Source organism: Lygodium microphyllum, chromosome 28 (genome assembly GCF_053477565.2).
Source record: "Lygodium microphyllum isolate KBCC chromosome 28, Lygodium_microphyllum_v1.1.10, whole genome shotgun sequence".
Classification (NCBI taxonomy): Eukaryota; Viridiplantae; Streptophyta; class Polypodiopsida; order Schizaeales; family Lygodiaceae; genus Lygodium; species Lygodium microphyllum.
In genome coordinates this window covers 41995318-42017453 of record NC_141162.1, presented here as the reverse complement: position 1 = coordinate 42017453, position 22136 = coordinate 41995318, and the positions used below count along the sequence as shown (strand labels likewise).

The window sequence follows — 22136 nt, the reverse complement described above, 5'->3', positions numbered from 1 at the left end:
TCTCTTACCTCTAGCCTCAAAGAGGGAGGCTAAGGCATAGTCTTATGCCACCTAGGGTGGGGCAATCAAATCCCTATATGCAGCAAGCCTAGGATCCCTAATTCCTCCCCATCATCTCTCAAACTACTACTCATGTCCCTGTCTCCCTCCTCCTCTATGTCTTTGTCTTCTCCTCTGTCTACTAGCTCGTCTCCTCTACCGCTCCCTCTCGCTCCTCTTACAAGGCACGAGCCCTCCCCCTTCATCCTAAAAGGAGTCCTGTTGAAGCTTGGTAGTTCATCTCTATTGCATCGTGAGGCAACTTATTGCAAGATGGCCCACATCTTGTAGACAAAGCACTAGCCTAGGAGGCTAGTGTAGTATACAATCTAGAGCATGAACCCTCCATGCAATAATGGAATCCTAATGGCTCCAGGAAGGGAGTCCAATGCAAAAATAGGGACCAAAACCCTAACTAATTGAGGGTGCCACTACACCATGGCATCTACAAAGGTCCCATCCCACTAGATCACACGCCCAAAAGCTCTGCCAGCCTAGGCTATCTAGGGCAAGAAGTACCTATGGAGGCTAGGACAATGGACTCTGATAGTTGTGCCATCCTTGAGCATGGAATACTCCTTACCCTCAATCCATCTATCAAAATCCAAGCATCTAGTAGGCTAGTGGAAAGTGCCACTGAAAATTGCTCCCACCAACTAAAGATGGCCCTAAAGCACCCATGCCCTAACAGATTTACTTTTGTAACACTCGCAAGGGTGCCTATTCAAGCTGTATGTATCATGTCTTTTGGTGCATCTAATGGAGGTGTATCACCAACCAATCGGCACACCAAAGATAACACCTTCAAGGCCACCACTCTCTCTCTAATGTCACGCTCCATGTCACGATCAAACTTGATCTGTGGGATAATATCATCTGTGGGAGCTATGGGGGCCTGCACTAGAGTCCCCAAAGGTAGAGGAGTGACCTGGCTACTATCTCACAAATCAAGTTTTCTCCTTCTAGCTGCTGTGCAGGTTTTTGCATTCCTGAATTTTCTGTGCAGTGCTCGTCTTGTGGTGTCCATTGTGAGGAGGGAAGAACTGACAAGGAAAGGGTAGAGCCCATCGCATGGAACAATGCTGCTAGCATGCAGGGAGTAGAAGCTATTGATGGCACAGGATGTCATGGCTGGGTAAGGTAGGAAAGGCAGGCAGACAAGTAAAGGGAAAAGGGGGGAAATGATGCTGTGGCAGGCAAGAATGGGAATGATGGCATGCAGAGGTGGTGTGCAGGCAAGTATGTCAGGTGTGAAAGATAACATGGCAGGAATGGCATTCAGTTGTGTGACAGGAGTCAAATGTCATGAAGCGGCAGGCAGTCGTCTTCAGCAGTCATCAGTCAGCACGCATAGTAATCGCATTGTAAGATCATTAGATCATCAGATCTCCAGGTCAACGTAAGGTCAATGCCTCCTTAGCAAGAGGGCAGCTTGAGCGGGGGGGCTGCTTCAGGCCCACAGACTGGTAACAGGGCACCGCCCAAGGTGAGTGGCCATCACTGACTCTCTCCTTGTGTAGACACTCACAAGGCTGCCTCTTTGTTGCCTGCCCCTTCAAGCATGTCCAGGCCCTGTCCCTTTAGGGGCTGCCCATTGGGACTGTCCAGGGCCTCAAGGCCCAGTAAGGGCTGTCCCAAAAGGGCCCACTTCTGGTCCATCTCCCATGACCCAACACAGGTGGAAATAGGCTTAAACACCCTTAGAGGGCATCCTACGGCAACCACACCACCCAAGGCTTAATGACCCTTCAAAGGGGCTGCCAAAAGGCACCACCTTAAGCTGTTCGCCCTGAAAAGCATCCCCCTCCCCTGCCCCCCCCCCCCCAAGAGAGAAAGAGAGAGAGAGAGAGAGAGAGAGAGAGAGGACCAAAAAAAAAAAACTGATTGCCCTAACAAAAGTAGCTGCCAACCTTGTTTGGCCACCTGTGATGTGCAGTGCCCAGGCCTAACCACCCTTAAGGTGCTCTGGCTGGTCTGGCTGGCCAATGGGGGCATGGCCTTGGCTTGACTGCCCTCCTGAGGGCTGGCACATGAATCTGCTGCATCAACCAATCTGGCTTGCAGGCAGCAGAAAAACAAATCCTTCAGTTCTGAAACCTGCCTCTAATCCACTGTTCTGAAACAAATGCTTCAGTTCTGAAATTTGGTCAAAGCCTTGGAGCTACAACTCCTCAGGCTGCCTTCCTGCGCACCTAGGATTGAAAATGAGAGGAGATTACGTGCAGACAACCAAGCAATCATGAGGCTACAACCAGCATCAACCTTCTCACATGAGAATCAGGTAAGAAAGAAAACTCACCACCTGCGCTCCCCACGTTTACTTCTTCCATTAGTAGAGTGTCATAGATAAACCATTATTTCCATAGCTCCAGAAATTTGTGGAGAGAAAGGGGGGCAGGAGAGAGAGACAGGCATGAGCAGTGTGTTGGGGTATGTGGGGCTACATATGACTTTGATGCCCATACTGTCACAGGCAGGAGAAATCAAGGCTACATATTCGTAACTGAGCCATTAATTTATTCTCTAAACTAAGAGGTGCAGGTTTGTTAAGCTAGTAGCATGTAGGGCCCAAGCTGTCAGGCACTTAAATTAAAAAACTGCAAGTTGAAGATGAGCCTAAAAAGATTCCCAATATCCTTCCTCTCAAGTCTAGCATACACAATCCTCACTTTACATGTATGCCTGATCACAAAATGTGTCGTTTTCAGGTATTTTGATTCTTATAAGACCCAAGACTGTAAGAAAAAGCATTGTCTCAATGTTATTACAAACGAACATGAGACTTCTATGTAACTTAGTACAGCAAGGATACGACATGCTCTAACAAGACGATCATCTTCACCAGTTTCCTTTATTCGCATGTATAGTACACGTGTCTCAGCAAGATTGCCTCTCATGGTTTCCTGCATCCCAGAGGCAACACATGTACTGAAACATTCCTAAACCAGCATGTTGAAGAAAATAGCATAAGGGAAAACAATCTCATACTAAGGTGCATTGCACATAAAACCTTAAAAAGTTAGAGAGCATTCAAGCAATATATGACAAATACAAAACAACAATTTTACGCCTTAGCAACCAGTCAGCTTTTCAGCAATACTGAACAGCCATGATCAACCACAACAGATGTTTCACCAAGACTATAGTTTTGCATGTAAAGAGATACCGAAGCTGCTTTAGCCACTCACCTTGCACCTCAAACCTGTGTAACAAAGGTTCAGCTCAGGTGCTCAATACCAATAGACTCTACTTACCAACATATCAAAATTTATCTTATCTATGATATTTGTAAAATATCCTCTATGCCCTACCTTGAGCCATGAAAAATACACATACCTGGTGAAATGCATCCCTCTATGCACCTTGAGATTTCTACACATTGAGAAGGACCAAATAGGGAGGGTGCTAGCCACTCATGCACAACAACAGAAATCTCATGTCCTAGTAACACCACTTTCCAACCTGAAAGCACACCCAAGCCTTAGTTAAGGATTGCCCACAACCTCCCAAGCAATGACAGTAGTGTATTATCTTTGTGTTTCCTCATCTCAGAATGCAACTGTTTCTTAAGAATTACCCTTCACCTTAGATGTTGCTTGCACCCTTCGCACTCCCTTTCACCAGAGCCCATCCTTTCTCAGAATGCCCAATGGTAACCATGTGATTACAATTACCACACAAGATATCCCTCTAATAAAGCCACCAACCTTCCTGTATGTTCCCAACTTATGAGAAGTAAGCAGCCTCTACAGCTGACGTGTAGCTCCTCTCTCCTCTCTAAGTGATTTTAGTGGCTGGCTGGTTTGGACTTCCTTTGATGCCTGGTTTCCTATCTTCATGCAGCCCTTCATCTCTCTTTCACCCCTTCTATTTTGAAGGTCCAATGCCCCATGGCAACTAATGGATCCCTTTTTCCCCCTTCGCCCCCTCCCCCCAAAATCAAAACTGAAAGGGGTAACAAAACAAAACAACAAAGGTAATGTAATCACAAAAGCCTGCCTAAATGATGTTGGTGCAAATGTTATGATAGCTTCAATAGTGTTGATGACAAGCACACCTTTTTCCATAAGGCAAGGGAACCAAATTGTTACTTATGTGGATGCAATTTCATACTTAATGCAAGTGGCTTTAATCTCATAAGATAGTAATACTTGCTACTGTACTAACTGATTTTCTAGTTTAATTAGTACTAGATTTTTTAGTGTTGTACTCATATTGACAGTCAGCTATAAGTGACATCTTCAGGGCATAAATATTCAAGGAACCTACCTCCATGTGGCTTCTGAGAGGCCAAGGGTGGATGTGTGGAAAACGGGTCTATGACATTTATGAAAGTGAAAATTATACATTAAAGGGCTTTATTCTATGAAACATAATCATCAAATGGGAAAGGAGAATCTATCCTGAACAGTTCAAAGAATGAAAAGTCACAATGATGAACACAACAATCTCATAGAAACAAGGGTGCAATCTACAACAATTTACTTATTTCACAATGTCTTGATCAAAGCAAGGTGATCTTACACCCTATAAACACTTATCCATCAGAGCACGTAAAAGACACAGAGATTATCAAGCAACACAAGGAGGAACAAATGCTTGTAGAGGTAACTAATCTAATTACATAGAATTTTAGAAAAGATGCCAGATTGGCTGTCTTCACACACACACACACACACACACACACACAAAGGGGGGAGGATGTTCCTCCACAGAGGCAAAGCTTGGTGGATGTAGACAATGATGGTGAGTTAGCTTAATAAAACCCCCTTCAAATGCAAATTCCTTGTTTCGAGGATGTTGGTGAGTGGACTCTCTCTTACTACTACTTTTTCAAGTCGCAGCATTTCCAATGATTCTTTCTGTTTTGGTAGTACAAATGAGGATTACAACATACTTGTTTCTCTTGCCTGGTGGCAAGACACAAATAGGGTCTCTTCTATCCCAAGTTTTGCCTTAGGTTGTTGAGGCATCCATGAGATTGGGTTTTTTGGCAAACCCAAATTTATGGACTCTCTGCAACCACAAGTGATGATTGTTTTTCACTTTTGGCACTTTTGGGGCTGCTAGGATAATTGGACTATCCAAGACACTGACTTGGTGGGCCCAAGACACCTGCTTGAAAGTCAAAATCTTTGCTCTAGTGCTGAAATTGTGTTCAGCAGAGCATTGACAGCAGCAAGAATGTCTTCTTATAGTGAGATGGGATCAGATACTGATGATGCATCTCCTGAAAATGCACATAATGAAGGGAAAAATGCAATGCCTAGTCTTAGAACAGGCTTACAACACGGCCAGCAAAGAGAAAATGTGGTTGTTGGCAGATTCAGCGTCTGCTGCAACGTGAATGCCCTGTGTGGGTTGAAGTGGAAAATTGCCCGGCTGTTTATTGGCCACTGTTGAAGGATGCTATGGCCGCGGTGGGCACTGTTCTCGTCCCTCCCAGTCTCCGGGCAGTGAATCGCAACCGCTTGTGTATGCTATGGGACACTGCAAGAAAAAGGCCTGCTTGGTTGCGCCTCAACTGCTCGGGCATGCATCCGTTGCACTTTCGATTGAAATGGGGAAATTTTGCAGGGCATTGCTTTTCCTGTGGACAGTTGGGGCATTTTATGGCTGAATGCCCACAGCAGCAACACACCTCCGATGTTGGCCATGCTGCGCCGCCCACGGAAGATATGGTGTGTGATGCCCCATCGCTGGATGCTATCCAACAACACCAAGTTCTGGCCAAAGGTAAACAACAGGTTTCGGGTCTGGATTCCCGCGCCACTGATTGGGTGGAAGTACGTGCAAAAAAAGGCAACAGGGTGGTTGCTGGCATGGAAAATACTGTGCCTACTCCCTCACAAGATTCCACGCGTACATATATGCGCAGGAAGGAAATGTTGTCTTCCGAGCGCGCTGCTCCTGTTATGGTTTCCTCTGTCCCCCGTCATCAGCCCGCCAGGAAAATGTATTCGGATCGTCCAAAGGGTCCCCCTGCTAAGCTGGCATTTGATACCAGAGGTAGGGTCCCCCTGCTAAGCTGGCATTTGATACCAGAGGTAATGTCATTACCCCGTGGGACCGTCATTACCCCCGACTCAACCCCAAGCCAGCAGATATGCCATTTACTTCCAAATCTGGTCCTCAGAACTCTTTTGCTGTGTTGGCGGATTTCTTGGACGAGGGAGTCCTGGACATTCTTGCTGACAAAGTCAAATCGAGGCAAGCTGTGCCTCGTACCTGATTTGGTTTTAACTACACATGAAAATCGCCACGTGGAATGTGCGAGGAATTTGTTCTCGCCACAAGCAACATGCCATGTGGTCAGTATTGCATGAAAATCAGTGGGATATCCTGTGCGCTGTTGAGCACAAGAGCCACGGTGAAGCCGGAAAAGTAGTGGATTGCAATGGCTTTCGACTGTTCTATGCAGGGACACAGGCCATGCATTATTCGGGAGTGCTCATGATTGTACATGCCAAATATCAGCCTATGCTTATTAAAAATGATGTTCATGGCCGCTTTTTGGTGATTGAAATTTTATTCGAAGGGGAAATCTTATGGTTACTTGGCCTCTATGCTCCGAATGATTCGTCATCTCGTCGGGAGCTTTGGCAAACTTTGCAGACCTCCTTGTCACTTGGCAGACGCGGCTTCTTCATGGGGGATTTTAATATGTGTGTGGATTCTTCCCAGTCCACATCGGAGCATTCGGTAATGGACGCGCCCGAAAGTCGTATGTGGCATGAGTTGGCTCTTGCTGTTCTTAAGCAAGATCTCTGGTCCTGGCTACACCCGTCTTCTACAGGGTTTACTTTTCATTTGGCCCAGTATGCGACAACATGGTCGCGACTGGATCGTATGTATATCATGCAAAATGATGATTTTCTTCCCAAGATACTCGACATCAAAGTGTTGCAGCAATATGCTTTGTCAGACCATTTCCCGCAGCTGTTGACCAAGAAGCAGGTCCTAGGTTACATGATTCTAATGACCAGCAAGGAGGTGAAGAATATGATGATCACTTTAAGGCTCAATTGAGGCCAGAATTGACATCCTTCTGCAATTAGCCAAAGCTCCATAGTTTGAGAAATTTTTGAATTCTCGCAAAAATGACAGCAACGGCATGAAGAATATGTCATCTTCAAAGGCATTTGGGCTGCAAGAAGCTCCCAAAGGTCAGACATCACAGCCTAAAGATGCACTAAAGATTGGCGATGAGTAAAAGCAATTGTACTAGTGGGTTTGGATACACAAATGCCAAGCCTTCTTGCTAGTGCCAATCCAATGGGTTTTGGACAGCCAGGCATGCATGCAAGCATAGGGCACCTAGGATACTTTCGTAGAGACACTATTTTTAATGCTATGGTGAGTCAAGGACTACATACAAGAATGTATGTCATAACTCCTTACGGTATGTAGCAACAGATGCATGGTGTGCAAAGCCCAATGTATCCAAGTGTGGTCAGTAGTATGCACAACCTCATGTATTGTGTAGCATTGGCATGAAGCCTGGGACACAAAGTGGCAAGTATGGTAATGCATCTATGCCCCCTCGTACTTACAGTCTCAAGCAATGAGTGTTAATCATGCAAATGCTTCTTATGGTACTGGTCATCATGTAAATACAACAAATGCACACTTTTTACAACAGCCAATATATGATAATTGGACTCCCAAAGGGGTAGCAAAGGACTATGATGAGAGTGGAAAAGGGGTAAAGTTTGAGGCCTTCAGCGGTGCACAAAATAGGCTAAAAGCTTTGACTTTTGTTCTATAGTTTAATGCAGCCTATTCGGGAGGCAATCTCATCAAAAGATTCGAAAGGATGCATTGAAGGATGATCCACACTCTTAATGCAAGGTAGAGCACCACAGTATGGGTACAATTTAAGCAAATGTTTGCTTCAAATTAATTGACTAGTTCATTTGAGGTGGACATTATGATAGCCTGGAATAAGCTTGATGCAACACAAAGCAAGAATCTGAGATAGTATAATAAGTTCTGCAATGCCATGCTACTAGTGACTCCTTATTGTCTACTCCCTCTTCATGAGCAAGTGGAAAAGTATATATATGGGTTGCCTAAAAGAATCAGAGATTTTTGCATCAAATCCACCATATCTAGCATGTCTCAACTCATAGAAAAAGCTACTACAACTAATACATTATTGTATGGAAAAGATTCAAGTTTCCAGATTACAAACGGGAAACCGAATAATAAAATTTCAAGGCCTAAGAAAAGGGGCAGATCTGAAAATCAGGCTGAAAAGATATCAAAACAGAAAGGCTAGAAAACAGTTGCACGACATAGGGAATTAAAGCCTGAAAGTAAATGCTTTATTTGTGAACAAGAGGGTCACATGGCTAAGGACTATCCCAATAGGCAACAAGCTAGAAAATCAAAAAATCAACAAGATCCCAAAGGAAAGAAGCCCAAAACATCCATTGGTTCGGAGTCTGACATTGTTACGGATCAATCCAATGATGATGCTACTGAGTTATGCAAAGCGTGGGGCAAAATAAGATATTGGCATGCACTAATCTTCTTTGATAATGGTCAAAAGTCAACTTTATCTCCACTTACCACCCTCTCCGAGGAGGAAGGCTGGTTTCAGTAGCTTCTGCCATGTCTCTTTCGCCTTCTTATAATCTCTTGTCAAGGTTTGATCAACCTGTGCCTCATGGATTCATGTTGGCTTGCCTCCAAGTAGTCTAGGTTTCCTAGCTGCCCTCATATATTAGGCTCTTTGTACTATGAGCCCATTGAATAAGTGGATGCTATAGGAGGAGGAGGGCATGGTGCACTGGTAGGCCTGAAGAAGCAAGTGATATATGGTTGAGATCTTTGACTCTGTGTGTAATAGCCCTCTCGATTCCATTGTAGCTCCATGAGAGAAAGACCAAGGAATCTCTAATCAGGAGAGTCAAGCACTGGACTAAGGAGGCCAAAACCTTCTCCAAACAAGCAATTATATCTTCCCCCGATTTCATCCTATATTCAATATCTTTAGATGTTATCCTCTCTCTTTCTCTATGTGTGTTTGTGTGTGTGCGCGCGCAAGTGCATGCGCACACATACATACATACATACGTACATACGTACATACATATACCCCTATCTTTCTTGTGCTGCTCTGCGCACATGTGAGAGAGAGAGAGAGAGAGAGAGAGAGAGAAGAACAGGAGATGGTGAACTGCTACCGTGCTCACCCCCTGTGGGGCATCCAGCCCTTGCCTGGGCGGCTGTTCACAACTTTTGCCTGCACGCAGCCTGCATGCAACTTCTGCCCCTGTATACATCTGCTGCCCAAGGCATTTCTGCTCCTCTGTGCACAGCAGGAGACAGAGAAAGACAGCCACCTATCAAACCAGCGCATGCAGGGTTGTGCAGCTGCTGCACTGCCCTGCACCCAGTACTCCACTTGTTCATCTCGCACTTTGCCCCCTGCAAACTGCTCTGTCCACCCATTTGTCTGCACGCAGGCTTGTTCTGCAGGCCACCACAGATAGAGCATTGCCTGGCGTCCAATGGCTGATTTCCAATGCCTGCTCAGGTAGAAATGTCTGGTATGGATGGAAGTGGAGCATTGCCTAGCTGTTTACTGGGCCTCCTCAAGGATGCTATAGCTGCAGTGGGTCATGTGTTCCTGGCCCCTAGTGTGAAGGTAACCAATAGAAATCAACTACGTATGCTATGGAATACACCCAGAAAGAGACCTAACTAGTTGCGCCTCAACTCCAATGGTATGCGGCCTCTTAGGTTTCGTCTTAAGTGGGGTGCTTTTGCTCAACATTGCTCTCCTATGGTCAGTTGGGTCGCTTCTTGGCAGAATGTCCCGATTGAAAGTGTACCTTGATGGACCAGCCTATGGAGCAAGATCAAAATGCGCCCCCCTGTCCTGCTGAGCAACAGATTACACAACCTAGCCAATCTAAAACCAAGCAACCAGCTCCTCCTTCAAATCTAAAGACACAGGGATGGATGGAAGCCCGATGCAATAAAGGAAAAGGCAAGGAGACTTCCGTACCTTCAATACCTATTGCTGACACTTCTTCATCACTAGACCTCCTTTGCACTTGTTCACGTCATCGAGATAAATCCTCAAATGCATTGACCGCCAAAGTCCCTACTACCCCCAAGGATCTGCAACCCCCTAACCAACAACAACGTGCCCGTGACCCTTCAGCTCAACTGGCTTTTGTTGATGCTCCTAGTTGTGTCATCACTCCATGGGACCACAAGTATCCAAGTTCCACTTCCCACCCTAGAGATGCATCCTCCTCCTCACGGACTACACCTCAGAGGCCCAATGCTTTTGTAGTGCTAGGAGACTTCTTTGAAGATGGTGTACTAGAGACATTGGTAGGGAAGGCCCAAGCCCACGTGGCTGAATCTCATCAGCACTCTTGAGCCAATGTGTTTGTCTAGTCTCGAGGTGCCTCTTGTACACTCGTCTTTTTGTGTTTGTTGAATTCATTGTACCTAGTTCATATATGAAGGCCTAGCGCCACACTACCCTTTGTAATCTTGTGTTCCTATACTTTTTTCTTAATTAATATAAATTATCCATCACAAGCGAGAGAGAGAGAGAGAGAGAGAGAGAGAGAGAGAGAGAGAGATTATATTAATGACTCTAAAGAGGCCAATGTGACTCATGAAACCCAACAGCTGCAATGCCTTGTTACCAACACACACATCATCTAGATAATATAAAGAAAAAGTTGTCTAAGCTAAAACTAAAATATTAAAATGTTTAATGGATAAAACCAAACTAGAATACTCTAGATCTACAATCATGATAGCCAATAGCTGGATACAAATATCTCATGAGAGAGCATAATCATGCCAAGGGGGGAACAAGATGCATGAGGAGAAAAAGCTCACATGGGGACCTATATGTCATCTAAGGTGACCCTCATTTTTAGTTGATGAATGCAAATATATCCTCCTCACTAAGATCGCAAGGTGAGCATCCTCCAAAGGACGCAATCGTAAAACTGTTTTAGTTGATGAATGCAAATATATCCTCCTCACTAAGATCGCAAGGTGAGCATCCTCCAAAGGACGCAATCGTAAAACTGTTTTATCACTAGAGGAAAGATGGCCTTAAATGGTCCTCACCTCCCCTCCAAATATTGGCCATGAAACAACATAGGCATCTCCTATGGATACCAAGGATATTCTACAAGCCAAGCAAACAAAGATCAATTGCAGTTGGAATTTTGCTCCTCGAGCCACCCAATAAGAAAGATGGTTCGCCCTTGTGTTCAAGGAACAAGAGACTGGACTACACAAATACTCCATGTGAATATAGGTGTCCTTACCCATGATACACCCACCACCTCTAGGTTATGAAGCACAAGCTTTACTAGTAGGCCATCACTTTGAGGATGACTTCTATGAGGCACTTACCAATTGAACATTATGTTTATTATTGACAAGTGTTTATCCTGAAACGGGCACTTACCGTGTTCGGGTGTGAACACCCCCCTACAACCCTAAGGTTTAAGGGTTGTACCTTGTACTTTCATCTTACACTCTGTCAATCTATTGCATTGGGTGTCGTGCTTCACTCACACTGTCTATTACTCTCTGTGCAAAGCTTCAATCCTGCCTTCTTCTCACATTTGGTATCAGAGCATCGACTCTGCTCTGCTCAACTCCGCTCAGTCTTTGGGAGCTTCTAGCTCAGTCCAACACAATTCCCTGTCGCCATTGCCCCCCCCCCCCCATCAATTTCAGCACTACCTGCAGCAGCTCGACCTGCTTCCTGGAGCCGCCTAACCTCGCCCTTGCAACTCCTGCCCTAAGACCAGTGCTCGCCTGGACCAGTGCCCGCCCCTTGTGCTATGCCACCTGCCAGACTGTTGCACGCCTTGCCTGAGCGTGTCTTCAACACCACCAGTAGTCGACAACGTTCTACCCTACAGCACCTCTATTCAAGCCTCGTCAGATCCTCCGGCTCCTGCCATGTCAACCTCAGGCATTTGACGCCTCCTGTCTGCCTCAGGCATTTGACGCCTCCTGTCTGCCCCTATGCCACGTCCACTGCTACGCCGCCCGTCACCCGTCAGCACCACGCTGACCACCCCTCTGACCTGACGCACACCGGTGGTCAGTGACAACAACTAGTCATTACGTCACATATTTTTTTTTAATTACCATTTTATTCTAGAAATAAATTTCTGGAAGAGGGGGTTGCTAGACAGCAGGTACAGCATTAAGAAACGTGTTTGGGACACATTGGATGAAAATTTCTGGCCAAATTTACCAGACATTTTGGGGCTTTTATGTTTTTTGAGGACATAAGCACATGTACTGCAGTTACAATCATTGATAGATTGTTTCAAACAAATCTAGGTCAAGAAGTTTTGGGGATTTTGCTGATACAGTGTTGCTGAACACTGATTGCACGTTGGACTGCGTGCATTACAAACAGTTTTGACAGAATGCACCTCTGTACACTAATTGCAAAAAGTTATTTCCTGCAATTTCTGGAAATTTTCAGATTTCCAATGTTGTCCTGCTTCGACATTGCTCTTTTGTTTTTTTTGTAATTGATAATCATGGCAAATCAAGGAGGAGATGTCTTCACATATGTATCCAAGGAGAACAGATTGGATGGAAACAACTATTCACTTTGGTCCTTCATGATTAAGAATGTACTTGTGGCCAAAAATTCTTGGGATTATGTCAGTGGCGAAGAAGCTAGACCTAGAGTTGTGGCTCTAGCTACTTCTCCTCCAGGAGGACATACACAAAGGGCACCTCAGCCTCCACTTCAGCCACTTCCCCAAAGAACAACAGCTCAAAAAGCATGGGATACACAGGATGCTCAGGCTTTGTCGTTAATTGCATTGGCAGTTCAACAATCAATCATTCCCCACATTCGTTCAACAACTTCTTCACAAGAAGCTTGGCTAACTTTGGAGCACATGTTTGCAGGTAAGAATGAGACTCGCATCTCTTTCTTAAAGAAAGAGCTAGAGACATTGAAAATCGATGAAAGTGATTCTATTCAGGATCACTTGAACAAAATTCAGGACTTGCGAGAGCAACTCACGAATGTTGATGAGTACTATCCGGATGCACAGATGATATCTACCAGTTTAAACTCATTACCTCCTTCGTACTTGGCTTTTCATATGGCCTTAAATGTCACCATGAGGATTGCCGTACAACCAATCACTTTTCTTCAACTAGTGAGTTTGCTTTAAGAGGAGGAGCAAACAAGAAGAAATAGTGGTGTGGATGCTATCGCCTCTCAGCACGCTTTTATGGCTAGACAGAAGGGCAAAGGCAACCAAGTGAAGACTACTCCGAAAAGTTCTGGGACTTCTGGCACATCACAGGCAAGTAAAAAACAAGGGGGCACGCTAGCCAAAAAGGGCAAATGCCATTATTGTAAGACGCCAAGCCACTACATCACTGAGTGCAAGAAGCAAATCGCCAAGGAGAAGGAGTCAAGAATGTCTGTTTCTGATGCTCCTTCCACTGCTACCGAGTCCGCGTCCTTTATTGCAGACAAGGACTATTGTTTTTACACATGCAATTATGACACCTCTTGGGCACATCGAGCATTTAGCTCTATTGAAGATGCAGACACTTGGTTTTTTGACAGGGGTGCTTCTAGGCATATTACATCTCGCAGAGATTTATTTACTTCTGTTAGTGCTGCTCCAGTTGGCAAGTCTATACAGTGTGCCAACAATGCATCATACCCTGTTCGAGGTATTAGGGAGATTGTGCTCACAGCCATTGATGGCTCTATTCTCCGACTACAAGATGCTTTATTTGTGCCAAGCATAACCCTCTATTGTCATGCTATAGCCCTGTGCATTTGTGTTTTGAAGCACAGTAATTATATCCCTCTGCTTCAGGTTATCTATATTGAAGAAAGTTATGTCACCTGTTTTGGAGACATTTTTTATATGAGGTTGGAAGGTTGTCCACCATTGTCTCTCTCTCTCTTCTCTTTTAGAAAGGCTTCTCTTTATAGTCAGCCATCAATAATCCAGCTACAGTGTCTTCTAATTTCTGGTACTGCAGCTGGAGTACTTCATCTGATTCTGACTTCTGGACATTTTTCATCATCTTCTTCATTCTCTCTATTAAAAAACACATCATAGTAGACAGGCTGGTCTTCTGTCCTCCTTCCAAATACGAAACCTTTGATTGTCAGGCTCTTTCTTGATTGCTCAGGTTTTTCTTCTACTATAGTTCTGAAAGTTTTTCCTCTTTGTTGTTAACTTGGGGTTACAATTCCTTGATGGCTTGCTGGACCTGGTTCAATTGCTTCTATAGAGCCTCTAATGTGACAGTGTGCCAATTCGCTTGCCTGGATGTAATCTCCAATCTCCCATCATTGTTATATAGCAATGGCACACCATCAACCTTATTGTTGCCTGTTGTATATGAGATAACTGGAACTTTGTCATCTTCGAACAGATCCATCATGTAGGTGCTTGTTGAGGGAAAATCACCCCCCCCCCCCCCCCACCAAGAGGGCAAAAGTTTCTCACATGTTGCACAAAAGGTGTGAAAATCTTTGTAGAACAGGCGATCATGAGAGCAATCTTTGTGTGAAGGAGTCTGTTTGATGCGGAGAGAAGCAGACTAGGCTCAGCGAAGAGTAGGATGTGTAGGGTGCAGGGCAGAGACTTTGTACTGGGATGGTTCCTCCACAGAAATGATGCGGATGGGTCGATCATTTCTTTCAGTAGAGAGAGTAGGAGAGATATCTACCTGCCAGTCATCTGGCAGGGTTCCTCATAGAAATGGTGTGGATGAGTCATTCATTTCTTTCAGTAGAGAGAGTAGGAGAGATATCTACCTGCCGGTCATCTGGCAGCTTGATTTGATCCCGCGAAATGAGATCTGGTTTAAGGGGCTGGGAATGTTCAGCCACCCTGTGCTTGGGATGAAGAGAGCAACATGGAAGGAATCAGGCGACTCCAAGAAAAATGGCAAAATAGGTATGGAATCCAAGAAACTACTACTCTCCCTAAAGCTTTTGTTTCCATGAATACAGGCACCCAGACTGATGGAATCACAATGATTCCACCAATGAGTGATCGGATCAGTAAAGATAAGTGGGATCTTCATCTCAAAATGAAGAATCAGCAAAATTATGTTCAACAGCTAGCCACACGTAAAGCTGCTGTCATATCTTTAGAAGACTTGCCTCCAGGAATTCCCAGCAAAGAAAAGCAAGAGGATTTCCACCCTAGCTTTCGCATCATTTCCTCCTCTTCCAGGCCCTCCAGCTCTCAACCACCCTATCTATCCAGTCCTGGCACCTCTCTTACAGAAGAGGTCCTTACAAAGTTGACAAATCTGATCCCATGGCCCTAGCACAAAAAGAGATTGCCAAACCAACCCAAGAGATTGCTGATCTCCAACAGAGAATCACACAAAAGAAACCAGCCAAGTTTCTCAGGCATCTCTAGAGACAGAAAGATCTCCTTCTCCAACAAAAGAAAACTCTTTCACAGATCCATGTTATTTCATCTAACTCTGACAATAAGTCACAGAGCCCCACTTTGGAAGTCAAAATACAAGGTCTATTATTTCGACTCTTCATAATCTTCAAGCTGATTTTTATTGGCCTATATGGATAAAAGCATTGATAGTTTTGTTTCTGAATGAGGAAATTATCAAGGGTAACATGACATCATGGAAAACAATGACTTACTTATACCTCTTCTAATTTCTAATTTGCTTTGGCAATGAGTTCCATTCATTGTTTTCCAACTATCCCTTCTCAAAACTGTTGGGTTTGACTCACACCTACGCTCACAGAGGAGTGTCTGTGATCCTCTGTAGGACACTGGCACTTTATACTCTCCTTACAAGAAGTTTTTTCCCTCAGATTTTTTCTCCTTTATTTTATGTGCCTATATTACACAGTTTGGGCACTTATCATGTTTCACACCTTTCGGGTGTGAACACACTCTTTGTACTTGCACCCTACACTCTTTGATTATTGCATTGGGAGTTGTGCCCTGCATTCTCTCACACCTCACAATTGGTATCAGAGCTGGCCATCAACTCAGCTTAGCCAGTGGCCACCATCTCCACCTGAGCTCCTCAGCTTTTGTACGCTAGCTCGTAGCTCAACCTCCCTGTGCAAAGCAGCTCCCCCAAGCGCCACCTACAGTCCGCCATTTGAGCCTAGTCCAACAACTTGAGCCACAGTCGCCACCTACAATCCACCATTTGAGCCGGCCTGAGCCACAGTCTCGCCACCAGCAGCTCCAACTCATCCCCCAGTTTGCCCGCCTCGCTGGCCTGCACCACCAACGCCTGCAACACCCTAGTCCTCTATGCCGCCAATGCTACAAGTGCCTGCCCTCGGGTCTGGTAGTCTACCTGCGCCAGCCACTCCCTTCGACCACCGCGGCTCCACCTCCAGCTTGACCTCCAACAGTGCCACCTACCTAAAACACCCCGAACTGCCACCTGCACCGCCAGGTCCACCACCATAGCTCAAATCAAGGAGGTAACAAAAAAAATATCAATTTTTTAATTCAAAATTCCTCTTCTGAAAGGGCTTTGCCCTAGCAGCATATCTCTTCTCTTGCAAGTGTCTGGGACATATTTATTGCAGAGATTTTGTGCATTTCAAATCAGAAATTTGGGGCTTTTAATGTCAGCTCAAAGATTGAGAAATGTACATTAGTGACAGTCTGTAATAGACCGAATTTGTGCATTTTGGGACAAGAAATTTTGGGGCATTGGATCAGCAACACAAAAGGCCAGGGACACACGGGATGCTCAAGCATTGTCGCTGATTGCATTGGCAGTCCAGTGATCCATCATCCCATACTTTAGGTCTGCAGCTTCTTCACAAGAAGCATGGCTGATCTTAGAGCAGATGTTTGCTGGAAAAAATGAGCACGCATCTCTTTTTTGAAGAAAGAACTTAAGACTATGAAGATGGATGAAGTTGATTTTATGCAAGATCATCTCAATAAAATGTGCGATGGAAGGATCGAGGTGAGGCTAAGATTCAGTAGACAGTGTGAGAGTGACACAGATTGAAGCACGACCCCCAAGAGAATAGACTGGAAAAGTGTATCCAGAAAGTACAAAGTACAACCCTTAAACTTAGGGTTGTAGGGGGTGTTCACACCCGACACACACCAAGTGCCCATAAGTGTGTCACATTAGCGCATAAGCACATACGACAATAAGACTATAAATCTGGGGGAAAACCTCTCCTACCGAGAGTAAAAAGTGCCCCAGTGTCCTACTGATCACCGACACTCCCATATGAGCGTGGTCGTAAGTGAGGCATGAGTCAAATACACAACAAACCCCCCTGGAGTAAAGAGTGATCAAGAGTACAAGGATCATCCGCCACCAAAGGATATCAAATTTAAAGCATCGCGAAATGCTTCAAATTTGTCACGACGAAGAGCTTTGGTGAAGATGTCTGCCACATTACTCGTGGTAGGACAATAGACAAGGCTGATATCACCTGTATGCAGCCTCTCTCTGACAGAATGATAATGGATCTCAATGTGTTTCGTGCGGGCATGAAACACTGGGTTCCGTGCCACTGCAATGGCACTCTGACTATCAGTGAACAAAGGAGTAGGCTCCGTAACATATACATCCAAATCAGCTAGCAAGCGTCTAAGCCAAACGCATTCAACTGTGGTAGTGAAAGTTGCCTTGTATTCAGCTCCACGTGACGATGTGGCAACAGTGGATTGTTTCTTGCTAAGCCAAGAAATGCAAGAAGAGCCAAGAAAGAAACAATTGCCACCAGTGGAGTGACGTGTATCATAATCACCAGCCCAATCAGAATCACTATAAGCATGTAACTGCAGTGGTCCCCCCTTGGCATAAAGCAACCCAAGAGATCGAGCACCCTGCAAGTAACGAAAAACACACTTGACAACTTGCCAATGTAACATACGTGGCTGATGCATATACCTGCTCAAAGCTGAAACTGCAAACTGTATGTCCGGCCTAGTGTTGCATAGATAGATGAGACATCCAACTGCAGGAGCATATGTATGTATATCAAACAAATCACTGTCATCATGTAATGACAGTTTCAGTCCAGGTTCCACGGGAGTACAAACTGGCTTGCAATCCTGTGAGCCAAACTTCTCAAGAAGCTTCCCAATATACCTTGACTATGATAGCCCAATACCTCAAGCATCATGTATGAATCGGATGCCCAAGTAGTAATGCAAAACTCCCAAGTCAGACATGTCAAAAGATTGCTGCAAATTTTGTTTGAATGCTGAAATCTCATCAGCATGTGTTCCAGTGAGCAAAAGATCATCAACATAAAGACATATAATCAGCATAGATCCCCCTTCTTTACATACGTAAAGGGCAGACTCAGCTGAGCTGTTTAGAAACCCCTGACCAAGTAAGAAAGCATCTATTTTTGCATACCAAGCTCTAGGAGCTTGTTTCATTCAACTGCAAAACCAATGGGCTGCTGTACATAGACTTCCTCCTAAAGTTCTCCATGTAAGAATGAAGTCTTGATATCTAGCTGATGCACTGTCCAACCATAATGTGCAGCCAAAGCAATCATAGACCTAATGGTCGTCATACGGGAAGTAGGAGCAAATGTCTCCTCATAATCAATGCCCTTTTTCTGTGCGTAGCCTTTAGCTACAAGCCGTGCCTTGTATTTATCAATGGATCCATCTGCTTTCCTTTTCAGTTTGTAGACCCATTTCGTTCCAATGGCTTTCTTCCCAAATGGCAAGGACACCAAATCCCAAGTTTGATTCTTAGTAATAGAATCTAATTCAGCTTGCATTGCTGCCATGCAATGCACACTGTGTTGTGCATCCTCATAACATTCAGGCTCTTCATTATCAAAAGTACTTGCTGCCATAACAAACTCCATGGTATGTGCTGAATCATGCAAACGAGTTTGCCTTCTAGTACGACCAGCCATGGGTGCATCCAAAGGACTATCTTGCATACTCTGCAAATACCATCTAGGTAACTGTCTAGCTTCCTGACTGTGTGCAAGCTCTTGCTGAATTGCAGTTTCAGCATGATGCTGAATATTCTGATCAGCCAATGGCTGAATTTCTGCACTTTCCATAGGAGCAGCTGGCTGAACATTGGGTTCATTTTCTGAAGCTGCAGGTGAATCACCAAAAGTAATGGGCAGCAGCCCTTCAAAAACATCACGGGCAGCCTGATATGTGTCCAAACCAGCCAAGGATAATTCTCATTTTTCATCAAAAACAACATCCCTGCTGACAAAAATCTTCTTTGTAACGGGATCATAGAGTCTGTAGCCTTTGCTTTCATTGCTATATCCCGTAAAAATGCACTTAACAGCCTTGTTGTCCAACTTTTTTCTAAGTACCTGTGGAATATGGGCATAGGCAAGACACCCAAAGGTACGAAAGTGACCAACAGAAGGTTTACGGCTGTTCCAAGCCTCAAAAGGTGTGATGGTCTTCAAGGCTTTGGTAGGGCATCTGTTCAAAATATGGCAAGCACACATGACTGCTTCCATCCAAAAACTATGAGGCAAGCTTTTTGCCTTCAACATACATCTGGCCATCTCCATGAGAGACCGATTCTTCCTCTTTACTACCCCATCCTACTGTGGAATATAGGCAGTAGTATACTGATGGACTATGCCTTTCTGCTCCGAAAAGGAATTCAGCGTAGAGGACATGTATTCCCCCCTCGGTCCGAACGGAGAGTCTTAATCTTGCATCCAGATTGATTTTCAACAAGTGCACTGAAAGCCAAAAATGCATCATACACTTTTGACTAATTTTTCAAATAGTAGACCCAGCGAAAACGTGTAAAGTCATCAATGAATGTCACAAAATAATAACAACCGCCCAATGACATGGTTTGCATAGGCCCACAAACATTTGAATGCACCAACTGCAATCTGGTTGTTGCTCTGAAAGCAACATCACGAGGAAATGAGAAACGATGCATTTTCCCTAAAATGCATCCCTCGCATAAGTGCTCAGGAGGTCTCTCCAAGAGAGATAAGGCATCCAGCATCTGAGTACGCTGCAAAAGCATCAAGCTGCCAAAGTTTACATGCCCCAAACGAGCATGCCATAACTCCGCCTGTATCATAGCAGGAGTAAGAGTGGATGTCAAGTATGCTCTCTGATCTACTGAAAGAGCATCCAACTCATATAAACCATGACACAAAGATCCTGTCAAGACCAAAGTCATGCATTCTTTATCTTTAACCATGCAACGGTCATCATCAAATGTGACCTGCAAACCACAACGTGCCAAAGAAGAAATAGAAAGCAAATTCTTCTTGATTCCAGGCACAAACAAAGAATCCTGCAGGCGGAGAATAGAGCCATCAATGGCTGTGAGTTGAATCTCCCCAATACCACGAACAGGGTATGATGCATTATTGGCACACTGTACAGATTTCCCAACGGGAGGTGCACTAACTGAAGCAAACAAATCTCTGCGAGATGTAATATGTCTAGAAGCACCATTGTCAAAGAACCAAGTGTCAGCATCCTCTGTAGAGCTAAGTGCTCTATCGGCCCAAGAGATGTCATAACTGCTAGTGTAAAAACAATAGTCCCTATCCACAACAAAGGACGCGGACTCACTAGCAGTGGAAGGAGTAGTAGAAACAGACATTCTTGACTCCTTCTTCTCTTTGGCAATGCGCTTCTTGCACTCAGTGATATAGTGGCCGGGCTTCTTACAATAATGACATTTTTCTTTTTTAGATTGCGTCCCCCCTTGTGTTTCATTCTGCGATGTGCCCGAAGTGCCAAAACTCTGTGGAGCATTTTTCACCTTGCTGTTTTTGCCTTTCTGTCTTGTTCTTGCCACAAAAGCCTGCTCAGAGACTATAGCATCCACACCACTATTTTTCCTTGTTTGCTCCTCCTCTAGAAGCAAACTAACCAGCTGAATAAAAGTGAGTGGATGCTCAGCAATCCTCATGGTGAGGTTCAATGCAGTATGAAAAGACAAGTACGAAGAAGGTAAGGAATTCAAGGTGGTGGATATCAACTGTGCATCCGAAAAATACTCATCTACATTCATGAGCTGCTCCCTCAAAACCTGAATCTTATTTAAGTGATCCTGCATAGAATCACCCTCATTCATCTTCAAAGTCTCCAGCTCTTTCTTCAAGAAAGAGATCCAAGTCTCATTCTTTCCTGCAAACATATGCTCCAAAGTCAACCATGCATCTCGTGAAGAAGATGCTAAACGAATGTGAGGGATGATGGACCGCTGAACTGCCAGAGCAATCAGCGACAAGGCCTGTGCATCACGTGTATCCCAAGCTGCAGTTCTTGGAGGAAGTGGCTGAGGTGGAGCGGGCTGAGGTCGCCGTTGTCCACGTGCGCCATGGGGAGGAGGAGTAACGGGAGCTACAACTCCTGGTCGAGTTTTCTCTCCACTAACATAATCCCATAAATTCTTGGCCACTAATACAATCTTCATCATGAATGACCATAGCGAGTAATTGTTTCCGTCCAATCTATCTTCCTTGGATACATACGTAAAGACATCGCCTCCCTGATTTGTCATGATGACAAATTTCCAAAGACAAATGAGCAATGTCAAAGCAGTAAGGACTGGAAATCTGCAAATTTCCAGAAATTGCAGCAAACACACTTCTGCAATTAATGTGCAAGGGTGTACTCTGTCAAAAATTGTCTCTTAATGCACGCTTCCCAAGGTGCAAATAGTGCTCAGCAAACCTGTTATATCAAAATCCCCAAAATTTCTGTCAAAACAGTCTTTTTGTGACTGTAACAGCAGTTCATATGCAACTGTCCTCAAAATACACAAAAGCCCCAAAATTTTTTATGAACCAGTCCAAAAATTTGCATCAAATTTATTGCACTCCTGTATCCTATATGCTGTGCCTGCTGCGTATGAACGTCCTCTTCCAGAACTTTGTTCTGGACTAAAAATAAAAAACTTTGTTAAAAAATACCTGAAGTGGACTGCAGGCTGACGGTCACTGGTCAGACGGTGTCGGGCAGGCTGACGGTCGCTGGTCAGATGGTGTCGGGCAGACTGCTAACGTGCCAGAGGCAGGCGGCCACCAGCAGGTGGCGATTTAGACAGGCGGGACTGGCGCTGGCGTCGCT

At 44.7% G+C, this 22136-nt stretch overlaps 1 protein-coding gene across 3 annotated transcripts in view; it reads right to left on the bottom strand.

The window, feature by feature from the left end:
* Nucleotides 1-22136, bottom strand: part of LOC148011397 (uncharacterized) — a 138947-nt gene that overhangs the window by 9158 nt on the left and 107653 nt on the right. For 2 of the 3 annotated variants that reach the window (XM_087670527.1, XM_087670528.1), the window contains exon 11: nt 2852-2942. The exons of the other annotated variant lie outside the window; for it this stretch is intronic. In XM_087670527.1, the coding sequence (XP_087526653.1) occupies nt 2852-2942 (91 nt within the window). The remainder of the gene's footprint in view (nt 1-2851; nt 2943-22136) is intronic. 3 annotated transcript variants of the gene reach the window in all.